The 17,836-nt window shown below is 38.8% G+C and overlaps 1 protein-coding gene across 2 annotated transcripts in view; it reads left to right on the top strand.

Moving 5' to 3' along the window:
- ube2o (ubiquitin conjugating enzyme E2 O) overlaps positions 1-17,836 on the top strand; it is a 99,074-nt gene that overhangs the window by 31,220 nt on the left and 50,018 nt on the right. For both annotated transcript variants that reach the window (XM_062970635.1, XM_008104370.3), the window contains exons 2-4: positions 9,453-9,512; positions 16,110-16,220; positions 17,236-17,333. In XM_062970635.1, coding sequence (XP_062826705.1) covers positions 9,453-9,512; positions 16,110-16,220; positions 17,236-17,333 — 269 coding nt within the window. The remainder of the gene's footprint in view (positions 1-9,452; positions 9,513-16,109; positions 16,221-17,235; positions 17,334-17,836) is intronic.

Raw genomic sequence — 17,836 nt, 5'->3', positions numbered from 1 at the left:
TTTACTTTAAAGATCAAGGTTTTGCATATTACCTCGGCTTCCTCACTGTCATCAAGGTGTCACGATTAGAATGAAAAAACGTATACTACTTTGCCTTCTACTATGAAAATTATCCGTTCTCTGGGAGACAATTTTTTTGAAATTCTGAATTTTATATATAGAGAGAGGGGGATTTATTTATTACACAGTTTCATAGTTTCTGTATTGTATATATTTTCTATGAGGCATAGGTGTACATATGTTTTTTGTAATTCTTTTGATTGTGCCTTGCCTATATTAAGAGTATGTGTTGTTCCCCTTGCTTTTCTTCTGACAGCCCCTGAAGCAGGCCGTATACATATTTCCTCAGCAAAATGTGTTGTAAAAATTTGAGAAATAGCATCATCTTTTACATATCTCTTTTATGTTGACTCCTTATAGTGAAGCCATAAGTTCTAGACCAGGGGTCCTCAAACTTTTAAAGCAGAGGGCCGGTCCACAATCCTTCAGAATGTGGAGGGGCCGAATTATCATTTGGAAAATAAAAAAGAACAAATTCCTGTGCACACTGCACATGTCTTATTTGTAGTGCAAAACAACAACAACAACAATGAGAGAACAATACAATATTTAAAAATGAGAACAATTGTAACCAACATAAACCTATCAGGATTTCAATGGGAAGTGTGGGCCTGCTTCTGGCCAATGAGATAGTCCAGTTAATTAGGATTGTTGTTGTTGTTGTTGTGTGCCTTCAAGTCATTTCAGACTTTGGGCGAGCCTAAGTCTAAAATTATTTATTTATTCATTTACTACATTTATTTATTACATTTATATCCCACCCTTCTCACCCCAAAGGGGACTCAGAGCAGCTGTATGTACATACAATATACTATATTATTAGCATAGCACAATATTAGCATTATATATTACTATATTGAACTATACCACTATACTGTAATATTATATGTAATATATATCATATAATTAAGATTATTATATGGTATTATTAGTATTATATTGTATAACATTATCAATATTATATGTATATACAATATATTATATTATTTAAAATGATATAAAAATATTATATTATAAAACTGAGGGCGGGGGCCAGGTAAATGACCTTGGAGGGCCGCATCCGGCCCCCGGGCCTTAGTTTGGGGACCCCTGTTCTAGACATTACATCTCCTTGGTGTTAATTGTTGCCTTTGACTGATGACAACCCAATGAATGAGCAGGGTGCTGTTAGCAGGGTGATACTCATTCAGAGGGCAAACATACGTCATCAAATTGACAGTAGTTAACAATGGTATGAATGGTAGACTTCCAATACATTAATAGTTTAGATTGTGGAATCACTTTTGTATGTGGTTCCGTTCAGTTTTTCTGCATTGTTGCCTATTTCCATGTTGTTAGTTTTACTTCACATGGTGAAACAGTCTTGGCAAAAAAATGTCTTCTGCGCTTTGACATTGCATGCTCTCATACTGGTATATGCTAAATGCAAGAAGAGGATTAATCTTCTATTCCAGCAACTTAGCCCTACTTGAATCTTCACTGTTTAAACATAGACACATCATGCTCCCCCACATATTCTATATTAGTATGTTTAGGAGTACATAATGTTTGCTAAGTTGGTGGCGATAACTAATAGGGGTTCTATACTAAATGTTCCAAACCTCTGAATGTTGAATGTTTGGGCTGGTGCTCCTGAATTTAATCAAAGTGTTGCTATATGTGTCTCCCTGCAGCAACTGAGTGTTCTCCAACTGCAACATTTTCAAAACTCCCCATATGGATTTGGGCCTTCACATTTAGTTTCTAAACATCCTACAAAACTAATCTTAGAATCATGAAATTTAAGAAATTTAGCATTGAGAGTTGCAACAAGACTATTTTCACTAAGAGTATTGCTGCCGTTTATTACCATCAAGTTGACTATATAGGTCAGGTACTACAAACTGAGTTTCTTTGCTTCGTATGCAGTCTTCCCCTTTTGCTATTGTTTCCCAATTTACCAAGCATCATCAACTCACATCATTGCAGGATGTGGCCAAAGTATGATAACTTTAATTTGATCATTTTGGTGTCTAGTAGAGATGTGCGTGAAATTTCTTCCTTTGTTTCCTTCGTGCTACACAAAACGAATGATGACATTTTTGTAGGAAATGAGAGGCAACACGAAAATGGAAGCCGCACAGTCATCGTGCTTGTTTCATTTTATTTCTGCCCTGTAACTATAAGCAGGTACTGACAGGGCTTACAGCTGATGTGTACCAATGGGTGTTAATATAATAATATTGATATTATATGTGTGTGTGTGTGTGTGTGTATAAAGAAGGATCTGGGAATCTGACCTCAGCCTGGGAGAGGGAAATGACTTCTTCTGCATTAGATTTGATCTGTGAAAATGGGGGTTAAGGTAACACACACACAGTAGAGTCTCACTTATCCAAGCTAAACGGGCCGGCAGAAGCTTGGATAAGCGAATATGTTGGATAATAAGGAGGGATTAAGGAAAAGCCTATTAAACATCAAATTTAGGTTATAATTTTACAAGTTAAGCACCAAAACATCATGTTTTACAACAAATTTGACAGAAAAAGTAGTTCAATACGCAGTAATGGTATGTTGTAATTACTGTATTTACGAATTTAGCACCAAAATATCACGATATATTGAAAACATTGACTACAAAAATGGCTTGGATTATCCAGAGGCTTGGATAAGTGAGGCTTGGATTAGTGAGACTCTACTGTATATATATATAATATATGTATTAAGAAGCATCTGGGAATCTGACCTCAGCCTGGGAGAGGGAAATGCCTCCTCATTAGATCTGATCTGTGGAAATGGGGGTTAAGGTAATAATATTAATAACAATAGTACTCTGGGGAAGATCCAAACATTGTAAAAGTTGGTGGGCTAAAAGGGATCGAAATGTCCTCCGTGTGTAGTGATTTTCACCCCACTAGCCCAAAAACCAGGGGGGTGGGTGAGCCTCGGAAGCCCTCCCATTGCCGCCAGTGCATGAAAAATTTTGTGTTTTTTGTTAGCCAGACGAAAATTTGTGTCGTATAGGCGGCCCATTTTCGTTAGCGGGACACGAATATGAAAATGAGACGACACAAATGAAACTACACAGAACGAACAGCAATTCCACACGAATGCACAACTTTAGTGTCTAGACAGAATTCAGACTTGATTTGCTTTAGGCCCTATTATTGGTTGTCTTGGCAGCCCATAGAAATTACCTCAAACAACGCTTTTCAAATGAGGTAAGTTTCCTTATATCAACGTTCTTCTGTGTCTTGTTTTTACAGTCCCTGTTGCACCTCAGCAGGGTTTCACCTTGCTTACAGCACCCAAGAAGACACCCAGGTGTAAAAATCAAAACAGTTTATTTAAAAAGCATATATATATAAGGGTAAAACACTATAGAGTAAATAAATAATAAGATCCAAAAGTCAATAATGTAAGCAAAAGTCATGGGCAACAAACCTGTCCAAACTGTGTACAGGAGATATTCCATAGACAGCATACATCCCAGAATAAGGTGTTAAACTGGAGCATGAAGGCAAGATAAAACCAAAACATGAGGCTTAAAACCAATAGCATAATAGGAACAGAATCCCAGAAAAATCCATGGAACAGAGAGGCAAAACATGAGCATGAAACATGAGTCTCCAACCCAAACTTGAATGAAGAACAAAGCTAACAACCCTCCTAGGTTAGTGACATTGGCAGATCTAAAATCCTCTCACAGGACTCTCTGCTTTAAGGGCTGCAGAACATGAATGCATGCTTCTACACTCCTCGCTTGTCCCTATCTTTCCCATGAAGTCTCACACTCCTTCTGCACCTAATTGCCTCCTCCCTCAGTGCCAGCTGGGAATGTTTATCTAACTCCACTGTTCCCTCGAATAAGCTCATGAATGAGCTCATGGTATCTTGGCTGCAGTTACTGAGGTGAGAGTTCACCTCCCTGACTGGTGGATACTAATACATCAGTACTTTCACACAGTTGTTCTGATAATATCTCCTGCCCAGCTGTATCTGAATCCAGCATTCCTCCTGGCTCTGAAACTGCGTCTCCCAGACCCTGCCACTACAAACCCCTCATCGTCATCAGGCTGAACCATAACAGTCCCTTACACAACTTTAAAAAATACAGTCTCATGGATAATTGCTATTCTGGTACTAAATGGTATGTCTTAATACTTAAGAATAAAGAGTTCTTCCATAGCCGCCCTTTTTGATGGCATCTTTTACCTCACTTCATTTACCTTACTGTGTCCATAAAGTGGACCAGTTTTCTTTGGGGCATAAGATGATTTTACACCTTTCTCTTTATTTGCCATATTTGGTTCAATCAATGGCATTAAAAAAAATCCCATTTGCCACTGAAACTATTCAGAGAGGAACCCAGTATTCTAGCCCTTGGATATTGGTCTTGTTAAAATTCCAATTAATGCATTTTTGATGGGCAACAGTGCCACCTAATGCTAGTGTTACTGTATTAACAATTTAAATTAGGATAGAAAACAGTTTTCTGTGAATGCTCAGCTGGGATATACAGCTTTAAAATAAGACCCAGTAGTTATTCATATTAACATATATGTGTTATTCAATGCATTATAGTTGCCAACACATAATTTGATCTCTCCTAGTAAAAAAAAATCACAATTATGCAGACTTAACTAGATAGGATAAAACTTGATTCAATTTCTTTAGAGGACTTTATTTGGAGAACGGGAAAGTAAAGATCACTTTTACAGCTATCTTTGTAAGTCAAATGCATAACAATTATCTTTTGAAAAGTTGTGAAGCAAATAATACTGTCTGTTATATTTTGTGTGTACAATCAGCCCTCCAATTTATCAGGGGCTAGAGGTTAAAAACCACTATTTTTGTACCAAAGAGAGCACCTTTCTAGGAATCTCTTAAGACCTCTAGTCTAGCACATCTCAATGAACCATAAAGTTATGCTGGAGGACTTAGAGATTTTTAGACTGAACACATTATTCAAATAATTGAATAATAAATCTGCAGATTTGGAGCCTACTGTATTTGCTTACAGATCACTGACTTTCAGTTTCCAGTCCATATGTTTAGATTCTTAGCTATCTGTAAAGGAGTTTGTTTGCATTGATCTCAAGTGAGGTACAAGTTATTTGAAACAAAGATCATCATAGACAACAGATCAGCTGGTGACTTTTAATGTGAGAAGCAGTTGGTCAAAAATATATGAAAACTAGAAAGCAGACAGACAGGGCTTAAAAGAAGAGGGAGCCATACAGTGGTGGTAAAGCACTTCTGGGTGTTTATATTCATTCATCCATTTCATGAGCAGCATACCCTTTTGATGCTGTTACTTTACAACAACACAGATTTTGCTCAATGGGCTGTTGCTCACCTTATTTTTGCTCTGGTAATTGTTTCCATGATAACTTTGATGTCTTGCCTCTGCTAAAAAATACGAGATAGATAGATAGATAGATAGATAGATATATAAATAAATAAAAACGTGTCATTGCAAATAGAGGAAAAAACTGTTAGTGAGCCTGGGCCTTGGTGCACCAGATGTATTAATACTTTTTTTCTGAAACACATTAATATATGTTAATAAAGATCCCCTTCTATTGACCAAATCTGTATCATCCCTTCAGTTGTCCAACTTATGGAGGGTAGTGACAACCAGGTGGAAATACTCATGCTAAATCCTATCAATCCTGTCTGATGGCAACATGAAAGAAGCTTTACTTTTCCAGTTAGTTGTTTATTTAGTTATTGTCTAAAATACTTACTTATGTAGAAGTCAACTTCATGGGTAACTCGAGAGCAGGTTTTGGGGCCAGATTATGCTTTTTGATATAACCCATGGATAAGTCAAGGATCATTCTGGAGAGAGCAAAAAGCACCAATGCTGTCCTTGGGGACAGCTGCACCTGGCTGCTGCTGCCGTTTCCTCACCCTGGTAATTGAAAAAGGCCAGAAGTGATGCCACAGCAGAGAGATTGGAATGGGTCAGTGCTTCTTTTAGATTCTCTTGGGACAGATGAAGCAGTTGCCTTTCACCATTCTACTCAAAATCAATGGCTCCCTTTTTGAGAAGAGTTAAGGTATAGTACTCACATTGACTCACTATAAGTCAATCCAGTTTTTTTGGGTGGGGGGTTGATGTTTTGACTAAAATTTCTAGGTTTTTACATGAGTACATAGGGATAGGGTACATTCTGCTTGATTATCTGGGTAGCTCTCAGAGCATCTTAAAATACTCAGATCACACTCAGATCTAGTATAAGATCAGACACCTTGCAAAGCAAATTTTAATCTGTTGTGACAGTACAGTAGCCCTATTCCAGGGAAACTGACATTGCTTCAGTGCAGAAGGGAGACACTATACTTTATTGGGGTCAGAAAATAATCACACTCAAGAAATGGTGGGTTTTTAAAGCTTATTTCAGTTCACTTTCATTCTCCCTTATGTTTTTTGGAGTTGAGTGAAGTACACTTGATTTTATACACACAAACATATTTTGGATATGGAGTATTTGCATGGTCCAAAATAAATTGAGATTCATACTGAAATCATAAAACAGACTCACAAAATACCCATTTTAAAAATCAAAATGCATGAAAGCAAAATACAGATTTTGATCATCCTTGAGTTAAAAGATGCCCTGTTCTCTCCCTTCATCATAGCTCCATTGTGCAGTATTAATGCTAGTATGTTCTGAGATTATTAATGTTGAAAGGGTGCTGTATATATTTTTAACAAAACAAACAAATGAACATGCAGCTGCTTATTATCTCTACACTGCCAAGAAGACTTGAAAATGCTATTGAATGCATCAAGATAGCTGTTTTTCTCTCTCATGCTAAACAATACCTTTGTTCTGTTGTGGTTGTTAGACAAACAGAAAATATTGCAGACAAGTCTTGCTCTGCCAAGGTGAGAAAGGAGCCTTTCTAGTTATAAATTTTTAGTCAGGTGAAAAGAAGATGCATAAGAGCATTGGGAGAGAAGCAACCCTATATTTCTGTCTTAGACAAAGCATGATTCTCGTAGAAAGAAGTGGACATGTGCCAAGAATAATCAGGCACATGAGGTGTAAACATTTTTGTTTTTTAGAACTATAATTTCAGATTTCTGCAGGTATTCATCAGAGCTTGTTGATATAAAATATAGGAGCATACCGTTTCCCCGAAAATAAGACATTCCCGAAAGTAAGACCTAGCAAAGTTTTTGTTTGGGACCATGCCCTCCAAACGGAACGCCAGAGCATGCAGGATCGTTAAATGTACATTCCATAGATTGTAGCACATGGAAATAATGATAGTAACAAGAAATTCTTGATAAAATTCAGTTTGCTTATGCTGGTTTGTAATGACAACCCTAAAAATAAGACCTAGTGCATCTTTGGGAGCAAAAATTAATATAAGACACTGTCTTATTTTCAGGGAAATAAGGTATCATAATTATTGATTTTCATGAAGAGCAAGGAGAGATATGGGTAATGAGTTCATACTGTCACAGCACTGGTATGACACAATACTGGGAAACTTAGTTTAACTACCAGCAAAGTGGCATCTGTAGACTTCTTCATTTTTTGATCTTTTTTATTAGGTTGACAGATCATTATTATTTAAACCACCTGCCTCTCACAAATTTGTATGTCCTGGAGTGCTTTGGTTCATTTTTGCTTTAGATCTGGCACAAAAGAATACAGAGATGGCAGTGTTCCAGAAACCTCCTGGGATCACAGGCTTTGCATATCTAATCAAGCAAGTGTGTTTGCATTCATAGGCAGGAGTCCCCGAATCATTCTCTTAGCCTGTTCACTTCATACTGCCAATTGCAGACACACACCCCCCCCCCCCACTTTGTAGTATCCGGGACAATTGCTGCTAGTTCTGTGATCCACAATGTTTGATGGTTTGATATACCCTCAGTCTGAAAGGATGCTGAAACAGTTTCTACCCTGGTGGTCCATGTTAGTCATTAATCAGAATAGCTTATATGCAAAAAATCTGATATAGAGCATGATAAAAGGATATCTGGCATTTCCACCTGTAGGCACTTTGAATATACTCATTCCAAAGAGATGAGAAATGGTTTGAGGTTATATTGTTAAGTTAATTTACTAAAGGGAAACAGGACCGGATGTATTCATTAACTGAATGAGAGATACTCTGTAAAAATATTCATACAATTCTCCTTCGATTTATATTATTTTTAATTGCTTGGATTGTTGTTACTTTATTTCTTATCCATCTCTCCCCAGGGCAAATAAATAAATAATGTGATTTTTATTTATTTATTATCAGCTTCTCCTTGTGGCTGGAGGCAGTGTACAACATACTTTGTTTTACTTCAGTTTTAACTATTAAAATACATATAACAAATACGCACAGGTATAATGCAGCTTAAAATTTACTGATAAAATACAGGTTAAATTTTGCAAGTTAAAATTGACTTGGTCTGACAGAAGAGAGAGGTCTTCAGTTATGTCTTAAATTCTGACAACTGATTTAGCTTTTGGGGCTCTTCTGGTAGGTCTTTCCACAGTCTTGGGGCAGCCGATGAAAATGTCCTCTGCGTAACTGCCGGTTGCCAGTTAGGTTCTGGCTACTGGATTAGCCAACCCCCAAACAACGTGTCTGGGGTGGATATAACTAAAAATCCATAAAACAATTTAAAATATATAGATTAAAAACACATAAACATAAAATAAACACACAAACAATTTTCTGTTTTGAAGTCATGTCAAGGGGAGAAATAGATATATACAATATGGCTTTAGCGAGGAAGAATACAATAAAGTTTATTACTCTGGGGGAAGTAGAAGCTTTTCCCCCTGTAGAGGTAGAAAGGGGGCATTGTGTGGGAGTTGTGATTTATTACTCCAGGAGCAACTGGCTCCATACCTTCATAAGGGTAATTCCAGAAGGGTTTTCCAGTTCCGAATGTCTGTTGAAAGTAAAGTACTTTGGAAAGATCAAGTGAACTATTAGCAACACTCAGTCTATCAAATTCCAACACCATTATGCATTATAAACTTTAAAATTATGCAGTGCTTTTGACACAAAATAAAAAAAACTTTAAAATATCAATTTAAAATTCATAGTTCAAAATCAACTGAATAGACCAGAACAGATAAGTCTTTGGTGCTTTTTAAAATTCAGACAGCATATTTAGCCGTTGAATTTTTTCTGACAACACATTTCACAGTCTAGGGGAAGTTTATGTAGATGTTATTGATTGTACTCCATCCTGAGCTGTGCTGATAACAGAGCAGGTTACAAGTATTTTATCAAACAAATCAAACTGTGATAGGATTGAAAGTGAATATGTGTGTGCATAAAAAGTAATAATATTAATAGGTAATCTTTGTAGTTAAGGTTACTTGCCTTTGAAGATGTAGCTAGGGTGAGTCCCAATTATCTTCTCCTGTTTTCCTTTGCAGCTGAAACTTGAGGACCGGTCAGTGGTGCCGCGTGATGTTGTCAGGCACATGGGCTCACGAGTAAGTGCTTCTTTCATACGTATGTGTAAAGGAAAGAAATCAATGTATTTGCTTCACAAATAGTTAATTTTTTACTTAGATTGAATTTTCAAAAAAGAAGGAATTTCGTTCTGGAAGTAATCACATGGTATAATAAAATATATTGTGAAATATAAATGTTTCAAAATATATGTTTTACGCTGTAATTTACAGCACACAACTAATATTGTGTCTTAATACAGCTCTTGCAAAAACTGCAATTGAAGTGAGCCACATTAAAATTTGACTTGTGTGTTGGTCATGTTGGCCAGAAAGGCAGTGTCAGCATTGGAGATGTATTGCTATTTACAAAAGCTCCTCTGGCTCAAATGTTGATGTATGTATAGAGTAGTTTGCACTATTATTCAATTTTGGAAAGGAAATTCAGCTTTAAAACAGAAAAGTAGATTTAATTACAGTTTCTGTTAGTGCCTGGCTGGTAGACTTGGTTTGAATTCAGTGAATGCTTTTCCCATGGCAACGTGAAAGCATGAAATCCTGAGTCTGTGGAGGCAAGAGTCCATCAGCCTAAATCAAAATCTGAAACAATTCAGTATTGGATTGGGGTGAGAGAACAGTTATAAATGATACAAAAGACAATCATAGTTCAGTTACACGTTTGTCTTGCATTAACAGTACCAAACACTGGCCAGTGTTAATTGCTGGTTTAATATTGTATTAACAGTACAGTATGCCTCTGATGTAGATGCTGTGCCTATAAGGTTCTTAGTATATTATTGAAGGGTGTTGATTTATACTTTATCATTTTTCAGATTGACAAAATTCAACATCCTTACTCTCCTCCACAATAATGTGTTGTTTTTAAAAATATTCTAATTAAGCAAGTGGGAAATAAATATGCTGAAGTAATTTGCACTTTCTTTTCTAAAAATGACTTCTAACAATGGGCCTAGAAGGCACTATATATGAATCCCTTGTGCTTGCATCTGATTTCTGGGGTGCTGGGGTTTTTATAATAATTCATTGTTGTACTGCAGGTTACACAATTGTATACTTTCATTCATGTTTTTAGTGGCCACAAAATATTCTGTATTGGGAATAAGTAGTCATTACCTTTTTGTATGCATATGTTAGTCTCCATTCTATAATAATAATAATAATAATAATAATAATCATCATCATCATCAACACCTGGGCCATACCTGCTGGCATTATAAATTGGACACAGGCGGAACTGGACAATTTGGACAGAAAAACAAGAAAACTCATGACCATTCATCATTCACTGCACCCTCACAGTGATGTTGACCGGCTATATCTGCCTAGAAGATCAGGTGGCAGAGGACTCTTACAAGTAAAACAAGCAGTCAAAGAAGAAGAACATGCCCTGTCACAATATGTAAAGCAAAGTGAAGAACCTGCTTTGATTGAAGTCAAACATCAGAAACTCCTCAAAGCACAAAAGACAAAAAACCAATACAAGAAAACCGCACTACAAACTAGAGCTGACAGCTGGCACAACAAAACATTGCATGGAAAGTTCCTTGACAAAATTGAAGGAAAAGCTGACAAGGAGAAGACCTGGCTATGGCTCACGAATGGGACACTGAAGAAGGAGACAGAAGGCCTGATCCTTGCAGCCCAGGAGCAAGCCATCAGAACAAATGCAATTAAGGCCAAGATCGAAAAATCAGCCAGTGACCCAAACTGCAGACTGTGCAAGGAAGCTGACGAAACCATTGATCATATCCTCAGCTGCTGTAAAAAAAATCGCACAGACTGACTACAAACAGAGGCACAACTATGTGGCCCAAATGATTCATTGGAACTTATGCCTCAAGTACCACCTCCCAGCAGTAAAGAACTGGGGGGATCACAAACCTGCAAATGTCATGGAAAATGAACACGCAAAGATACTGTGGGACTTCCGAATCCAGACTGACAAAGTTCTGGAACACAACACACCAGACCTCACAGTTGTGGAAAAGAAAAAGGTTTGGATCATTGATGTCACCATCCCAGGTGACAGTCGCATTGACGAAAAACAACAGGAAAAACTCAGCCGCTATCAGGACCTCAAGATTGAACTTCAAAGACTCTGGCAGAAACCAGTACAGGTGGTCCCGGTGGTGATGGGCACAGTGGGTGCTGTGCCAAAAGATCTCAGCCGGCATTTGGAAAAAATAGACATTGACGAAATTACGATCTGTCAACTGCAAAAGGCCACCCTACTGGGATCTGCACGCATCATCCGAAAATACATCACACAGTCCTAAACGCTTGGGAAGTGTTTGACTTGTGATTTTATGATACGAAATCCAGCATGTCTATCTTGTTTGCTGTGTCGCTGTGTCAATAATAATAATACATAACAACAACAATAATAGGGCAGCGGAGAGGGAGGGAGAATGCCATAATTCCCAAGCTGGAATTATTACAAGAAACATATTTATTAGTTGTTTATTATGTGAAGAACTCTTTCTCCTTCAAAAAGCATGAATTGACTTTAATACAATTTTAAAGGAAAAAGAAACTTTTTGAATAGTGAGAAAAGGAAAGGGAAAGATATGTATTACCGGGCATCTTGAGGTCTCCTAAATTGCTATTGTCTTATGCATAACTATTCTACAACATGCTGTCATGGTCTGACCTCTGGAGACCAGAGTTTAAACCCCCATTCAGCCATTGAATACCCACTGGATGACCTTGGACAAGTCACACACTCTCAGCTGCAAAGGAAGGCAAAGGCAACTTCACTTGAAGTCTTGCCGAGAAAACCCCATGACAGGTTTGCTGTAAGCCAAAACAACTTTAAGGGCCATCTAGTCCAACCCCCTGTTATGCAGGAAAAGCACAACAAAGTACCCTTGACATATTGGCATCTAGCCTCTGTTTAAAAGCTTCTAAGGAAGGGGCTTCGACCACACTCTGAGTATTAGAGTATAGTTAGAAACCTCTGATAGCCTTGGTCTTTTTGAAAGGATTCATTTATCACATAGTGTCAGTCCATAGTCCTAGTACATCTGTCACGACACAGACACCTCTTAAAAAGCCACACACATGGAGTAAAGATAACAAATGTTTAATAAATGATATTCTGAACCTAGGAACACTTAACTTCAGTGTTCCTAGTAAAAGTAAAGGTTTCTGCTTCAAAAAAGGCAAAAATGTGGAAACAGAAAATAATCTGGATTATCCTGTCTGATAATCCGGCTTAACTCCAGCCAAAAGTTCACTGAAACTATTGTCACGCCCAACTACGGCACAGAAAGCCAGGAGAGAGCCAAACGCACACCCGTAGCGAGAGCAGGCAACGTCGTTGTCCAAAAGCCAGGCCGAATCCAGAAACCAAAGGAGAGCCAACCGGGAGTAGCAATGTCGCCGTCAGGAGCTAAGCCGAATTCAGGAACCAAAAAGGAGAGCCAACCAGGAGTAGCGATGCCGTCGTCAGGAGCCAAGCCGAATTCAGGAACCAAAAGGAGAGCCAACCGGGAGTAGCGATGCCGTCGTCAGAAGCCAAGCCGAATTCAGGAGCCAAAGGGGAAGCCGGAGAACGCCAACACAGGAACGGGCGATGCCGTCGTCAAGAGCCAAACCGAATGCAGGAGCTGAAGAGGAAGCCGGAGAACGCCAACACAGGAACGAACGATGCCGTCGTCAAGAGCCAAACCGAATGCAGGAGCTGAAGAGGAAGCCGGAGAACGCCAACACAGGAACGAGCGATGCCGTCGTCAAGAGCCAAACCGAATTCAGGAACACGAAGCTGTACAGCCAGGACCCAAGCCCAACAGGAGAACAGGCAGCGACAATCCAATGTCCAAAACGACACCTTGCCTTCTGCAAAAGAGTCTTTCCTTCCAACTCCACTTTTAACTTACGCATCGTTATCCGACGATGATGAGGCCTCCGCCCTGTCATCATTATCCACAGCTGATCTTGACCTCATACGTGAACCTTGCCCATCATCCCTCCAGTCCCTCCATTTTTGTTCAAGACTTAGATCTCCCCATGTCCCTGGTGTATCAGTAGCTTGCCAATCCCCTGATGCACCCCCAGAAACTGGCTCTGTGCACACATTTATTTGAGTCCAATCTGCAGCACTTTCCATCTCACTCCCAGACCCATCATCCCCAGAAAAACCCTCAAACGTTTCATCTTCCGTGGGAGCAGTGAGTAGATCTCGGATCTTCTTCCTTTCCCTTTCCTCATCTGACTCTTGCTCCCAAGTTGACCTTTTAGTTCCTCTACTCTCTGTTAACCCATCTTCCTCCAGCATGGACTCCTCATCGCTAGAGAACCCTTCAAACGTTTCTTCCTCAGAAGGAGCCATAAGTATTTCCCCGACCCGCTTTGCTTGCTGTTCCTCATCAAACACCTGCTCACCATTAGCCCTTTTCCTCCTGCTAGCAGTTCTACTACTAGTAGAATTATTGCCCCCTGGCCCAACTACAACAACATCTATGTCCATTTATAGATCTTGATATATGGGAATAGTTATGGACTATGGTCATTAATAAATAAAAGTGTTATTGGAGCAGCTGCAAGCTTAGAGTTAATGATGCGCCTGGATTCACATCCCCTTCCTCAATGAACCAATCAGAATAAAGACACAAGGAGTGTTGCTAAATATCAGTGAATGCAAAGTGACTTATATTAAATAAATTAAATTATTTTTCATAATTGTTGTTGTGAATGAGCCTTCTGGGGTCAATGATACTACTGATAGTAGCAGGAAGAGAAGAAAGACTCCTCGGGAGCAAGACTTATTTGAGGAGTTACAGAGAAAGAGGCTTAAAGAGATATTTGAGGAATCAACAGATGAGGATTCATTTGAGGGTTTTGAAGGGGATGAGGGGCTTGAAATGGATGTTGGGGATGTGGCACGGGCTGAAGAGGATGGCGTGGAGTGGACACGCGCTCCAGAGGATTGTGATGGGGAGACTGGGCTCACTGGTGATGGGGACTCTGAGGAAACGTGGGGTCCTTCAGGATTGGACCCAAGGTGGTCTAATTGGAGGAGTGGGGATAGTTCTACAGCTGAGGGTAGGTCTGGGCATCAGCAGGGTAGTTTCAGCTCAGATGAGGAATGGGAACAACCTGTGGGAAGGGCGGTGCCCAGCTCAAGTTCTGAAGACGAATTGTAAATAAATTGTATGCATTTGGCCATTGGGCCCTTGCGTGTGGCAAGGTGGTTGTTGGACGCCATTGGGTTTCGTGTTCGTGTTCCTGAAAACTGGCTTGAGACTGTGCAACCAACGTAAGTTTATTCTGGGTTACTTCTATGACGGGGGTTGGAACTGTGTGGGTTTTCTTTAGACTGCATTGTGATTACTGTCTGCATTAGTTTGCCTCCGTCGTTTTGGCTACTTGTGTCAACCCATTGATTGACACAACCCATTGATTGCTGTGACGACCTCATCTTGGACCGGACATCATTTTGGCATTATTCTTCGCTCCCTATTCTGGCTTGGCTTCGTTCTCAATCCTGTAACTACTCTCCGTTACCAACCGCTGGCTTCGTTCCTGACCCTGAAGTAACGCTCCGCTCTCAATTCCGGCTTGACTCCTGGTTCTGCAGTTACTTTCCGTTACCGACCACTGGCTTCATTCCTGACCCTGAAGTAACGCTCCGCTCCCAATTCCGGCTTGACTCCTGGTTCTGCAGTTACGCTCTGTCACGGGTCCTTGGCTTGACTTCTGACCCTGCAGTAACTCTTTGCTCTTCGTTACTTGTTTTTGGCACCGGGTTGTTTGTGCTGCTTCCAGTGGCAAAGTTCAGCCTGGTTTGGGACGCTGTTTGTTTTGAATCTTTGAACTCTGTTTTGCACCCAGTTGGGATTCTGTTTATTTTGGTTCCTTGGGAACTCGGTCTGTAGTTTGTTTTGCCTTCTCCATTTTGTCCTGCAACTTTGAGCTGAATCTAAGCAGTTTTGTTTTAATCCGGATTATATATCTGGATAATCCGGATTATTTTCCAGTTTGATTTTTTGGAGTTTTTTCAGTTTAAATGTCTGTTTCACACTGAAGTTTAAGTGTCGCAAGCTCCTGTGTTTGTTTTAAGAGCTTTTTTGAGTTGTTTATACAATAAACTGTATTTTCATCCATTGGCTGGCGTCTGACCTTGACAATTGTTTTGCTACTTGTTCTGCTGACCGGCTATTGGCATTTTCCAAAGCATATTTTCAATAATCTACTACACACATATTCCCGATATTCAAACACATGTGATATTGTTGTCATAGACCCTTCACTTTTGGAAATCAGAAAAGCCTCAAATTTTAAAAATGCAATTTTTTAACCTGAGAGAACACCTCAAGAGCAGTTTTTGCTGGAAGTTGACCACAGAATCGCACTAAGGAACTTAGAGGTCTCAAGGTCCTCCAAGGTAACACTCTGGGTTGTTTACAATGTAAGCATTATTTTATAGGTACAAAGTCAATATTATTTTGTCATGTTTATTACCTCCACTGTATCAGCAAACTGTTTACTTTGATTCTTTTATTCTTGTGTAAATAAACAAGAAAGGATAAGATTTTTCTTTTGGATTGTCCAGATTTATTTCTGCATAAACTGGGAATATGCTACAGTTTGAAAAAACATGTTTTTTTTCCTTTGCAGGACAGTCAATGTGGCACTGTTATCGATGTAAACATAGAGTGTGCAGTAAAATTGGTGGGAACCAACTGTATTCTTTATCCTGTTAACAGCAAAGATCTTCAGAATATCTGGGTGAGAATTGTTTAAACTGCTTACTTTCATACAGCAGAAATACTAAAAAAAAATAGCTTGAAGCATAAATAACAAGATGAATTCATAAATCAATGCATTGCATACCTACTAACTATTTAATCTAGCAGACTACAACTCTGTTCTGGAAAGGCGATTTGAGCTCTGCATCTTGTGAGATGCTTTAGCCATGTGAACCTGCTGGTTAAAAGTAATCTTTGAATCCTTCTCTGGGTTTCCCGCTTTGCATTTAGGTGAATGATGACCAGAAGGGCCTGATTTATTGTGGTACCCTATTTGTGCAGTACGGTACTTTCCTTGAGGCCAATCAAGAGTGCCTTATAACACAGAGATTGAGGGGGGAGAGAGTGGGGTTTTTTTTGTTTTGTTTTTTTAAAGAAACTCCCAAGCTTTTAACTGATTCACTTCTCTACTCTAATATTAGTCTCTGGTAAAATAGTTGCTTTTATTTTTACTAAGTTGTTTTGAATTATTGTTAGTATCTTTGCAAGTCAATAATGAAGTAAAATATTGAAAGAAGAGTTATTGAAATTAATTCTGCAATACTTGTACTGCCATCCAACATCTTCCTTTTTAAATAGACAGTTATCTTCATCCTGAGTTAGATGGTTTTGGTTTTAACAAGTGGAGCTAGACTCTTCTTCACAGAGATTAGCTAGAATAATCATTTGCTGAAGATGGACCCATGACAACCATATGCAGAGAAACTCGCATCCTAAAATTATAGAGTCTGTTATTGTGGGGTTTGACACCCCTCTTTTAAAACTATTTGTTGAACTGGACAGGATTGAGACTATCTACTCAAATAGGTCTCATGAGTTCTGAAAATGTATTTAAAATCATTAACGAATCTCTATCTTCCCTTTCTCTTATAATTCTAAAAATACAAGTCTGAAATTCACTGTTTTACTGTTTCATAAGCTTTGAAAAAAATGTGTGTTGATAGCTGTGATGAAGTGAACTAAGCAAGCACTGTAACATTTTTCTTCCCTCTCAGCCATTCATGTATGGTGACTGCATAGCCTATGACTGGTGGCTAGGAAAAGTATACGATCTAAAGAATCAAATCATTCTGAAACTCTCCAATGGTGCCAGGTATTTATATTGCTTCTGTTACAGAATATTACTTTTGGGTTTTGCTTAAGTAAGCATAGATTTCAGTATTCTCTGTACATTCTCAGTATTTGAATATATCACCCTGCTCTTCAATTCTAAGAACCTTTCTTTCATGGTGTGGAGTAGGAATAGTTATTTTATAGGCTGGTAGAGTTTAGTCCCTGAAGCAATTTTGGTTTTTTAATTTTCATTCTGAAGTAGAACGTTACTGGTAGAGCACATTCTTCATGCATAGAAGGTGTCGTAAAGGATTTTAACTTCTGGCATCTTCAGGTAGTATTAGTAAAGACTTCCATTGGAAAACCTAAAGGATAGTTGCCAGTAAGTATAAACAGTTCTAACCTTAATAGATGAGTTGTCTAACTCCATAAAGCAGTTCTTAACTATCTAGATAATTGCCTCATTCAGTATATAGTGCACCTGCCCGTAAGACCTATTACTTGGAGTAGCCTGCTGACTTGGAGAGAATAAAAGTTGAATGT

The sequence above is a fragment of the Anolis carolinensis genome, chromosome 2 (assembly GCF_035594765.1).
Source record: "Anolis carolinensis isolate JA03-04 chromosome 2, rAnoCar3.1.pri, whole genome shotgun sequence".
NCBI lineage: Eukaryota > Metazoa > Chordata > Lepidosauria > Squamata > Dactyloidae > Anolis > Anolis carolinensis.
The sequence above is the reverse complement of the archived record's forward strand: the minus strand, read 5'-3'. Positions and strand labels throughout refer to the sequence as shown.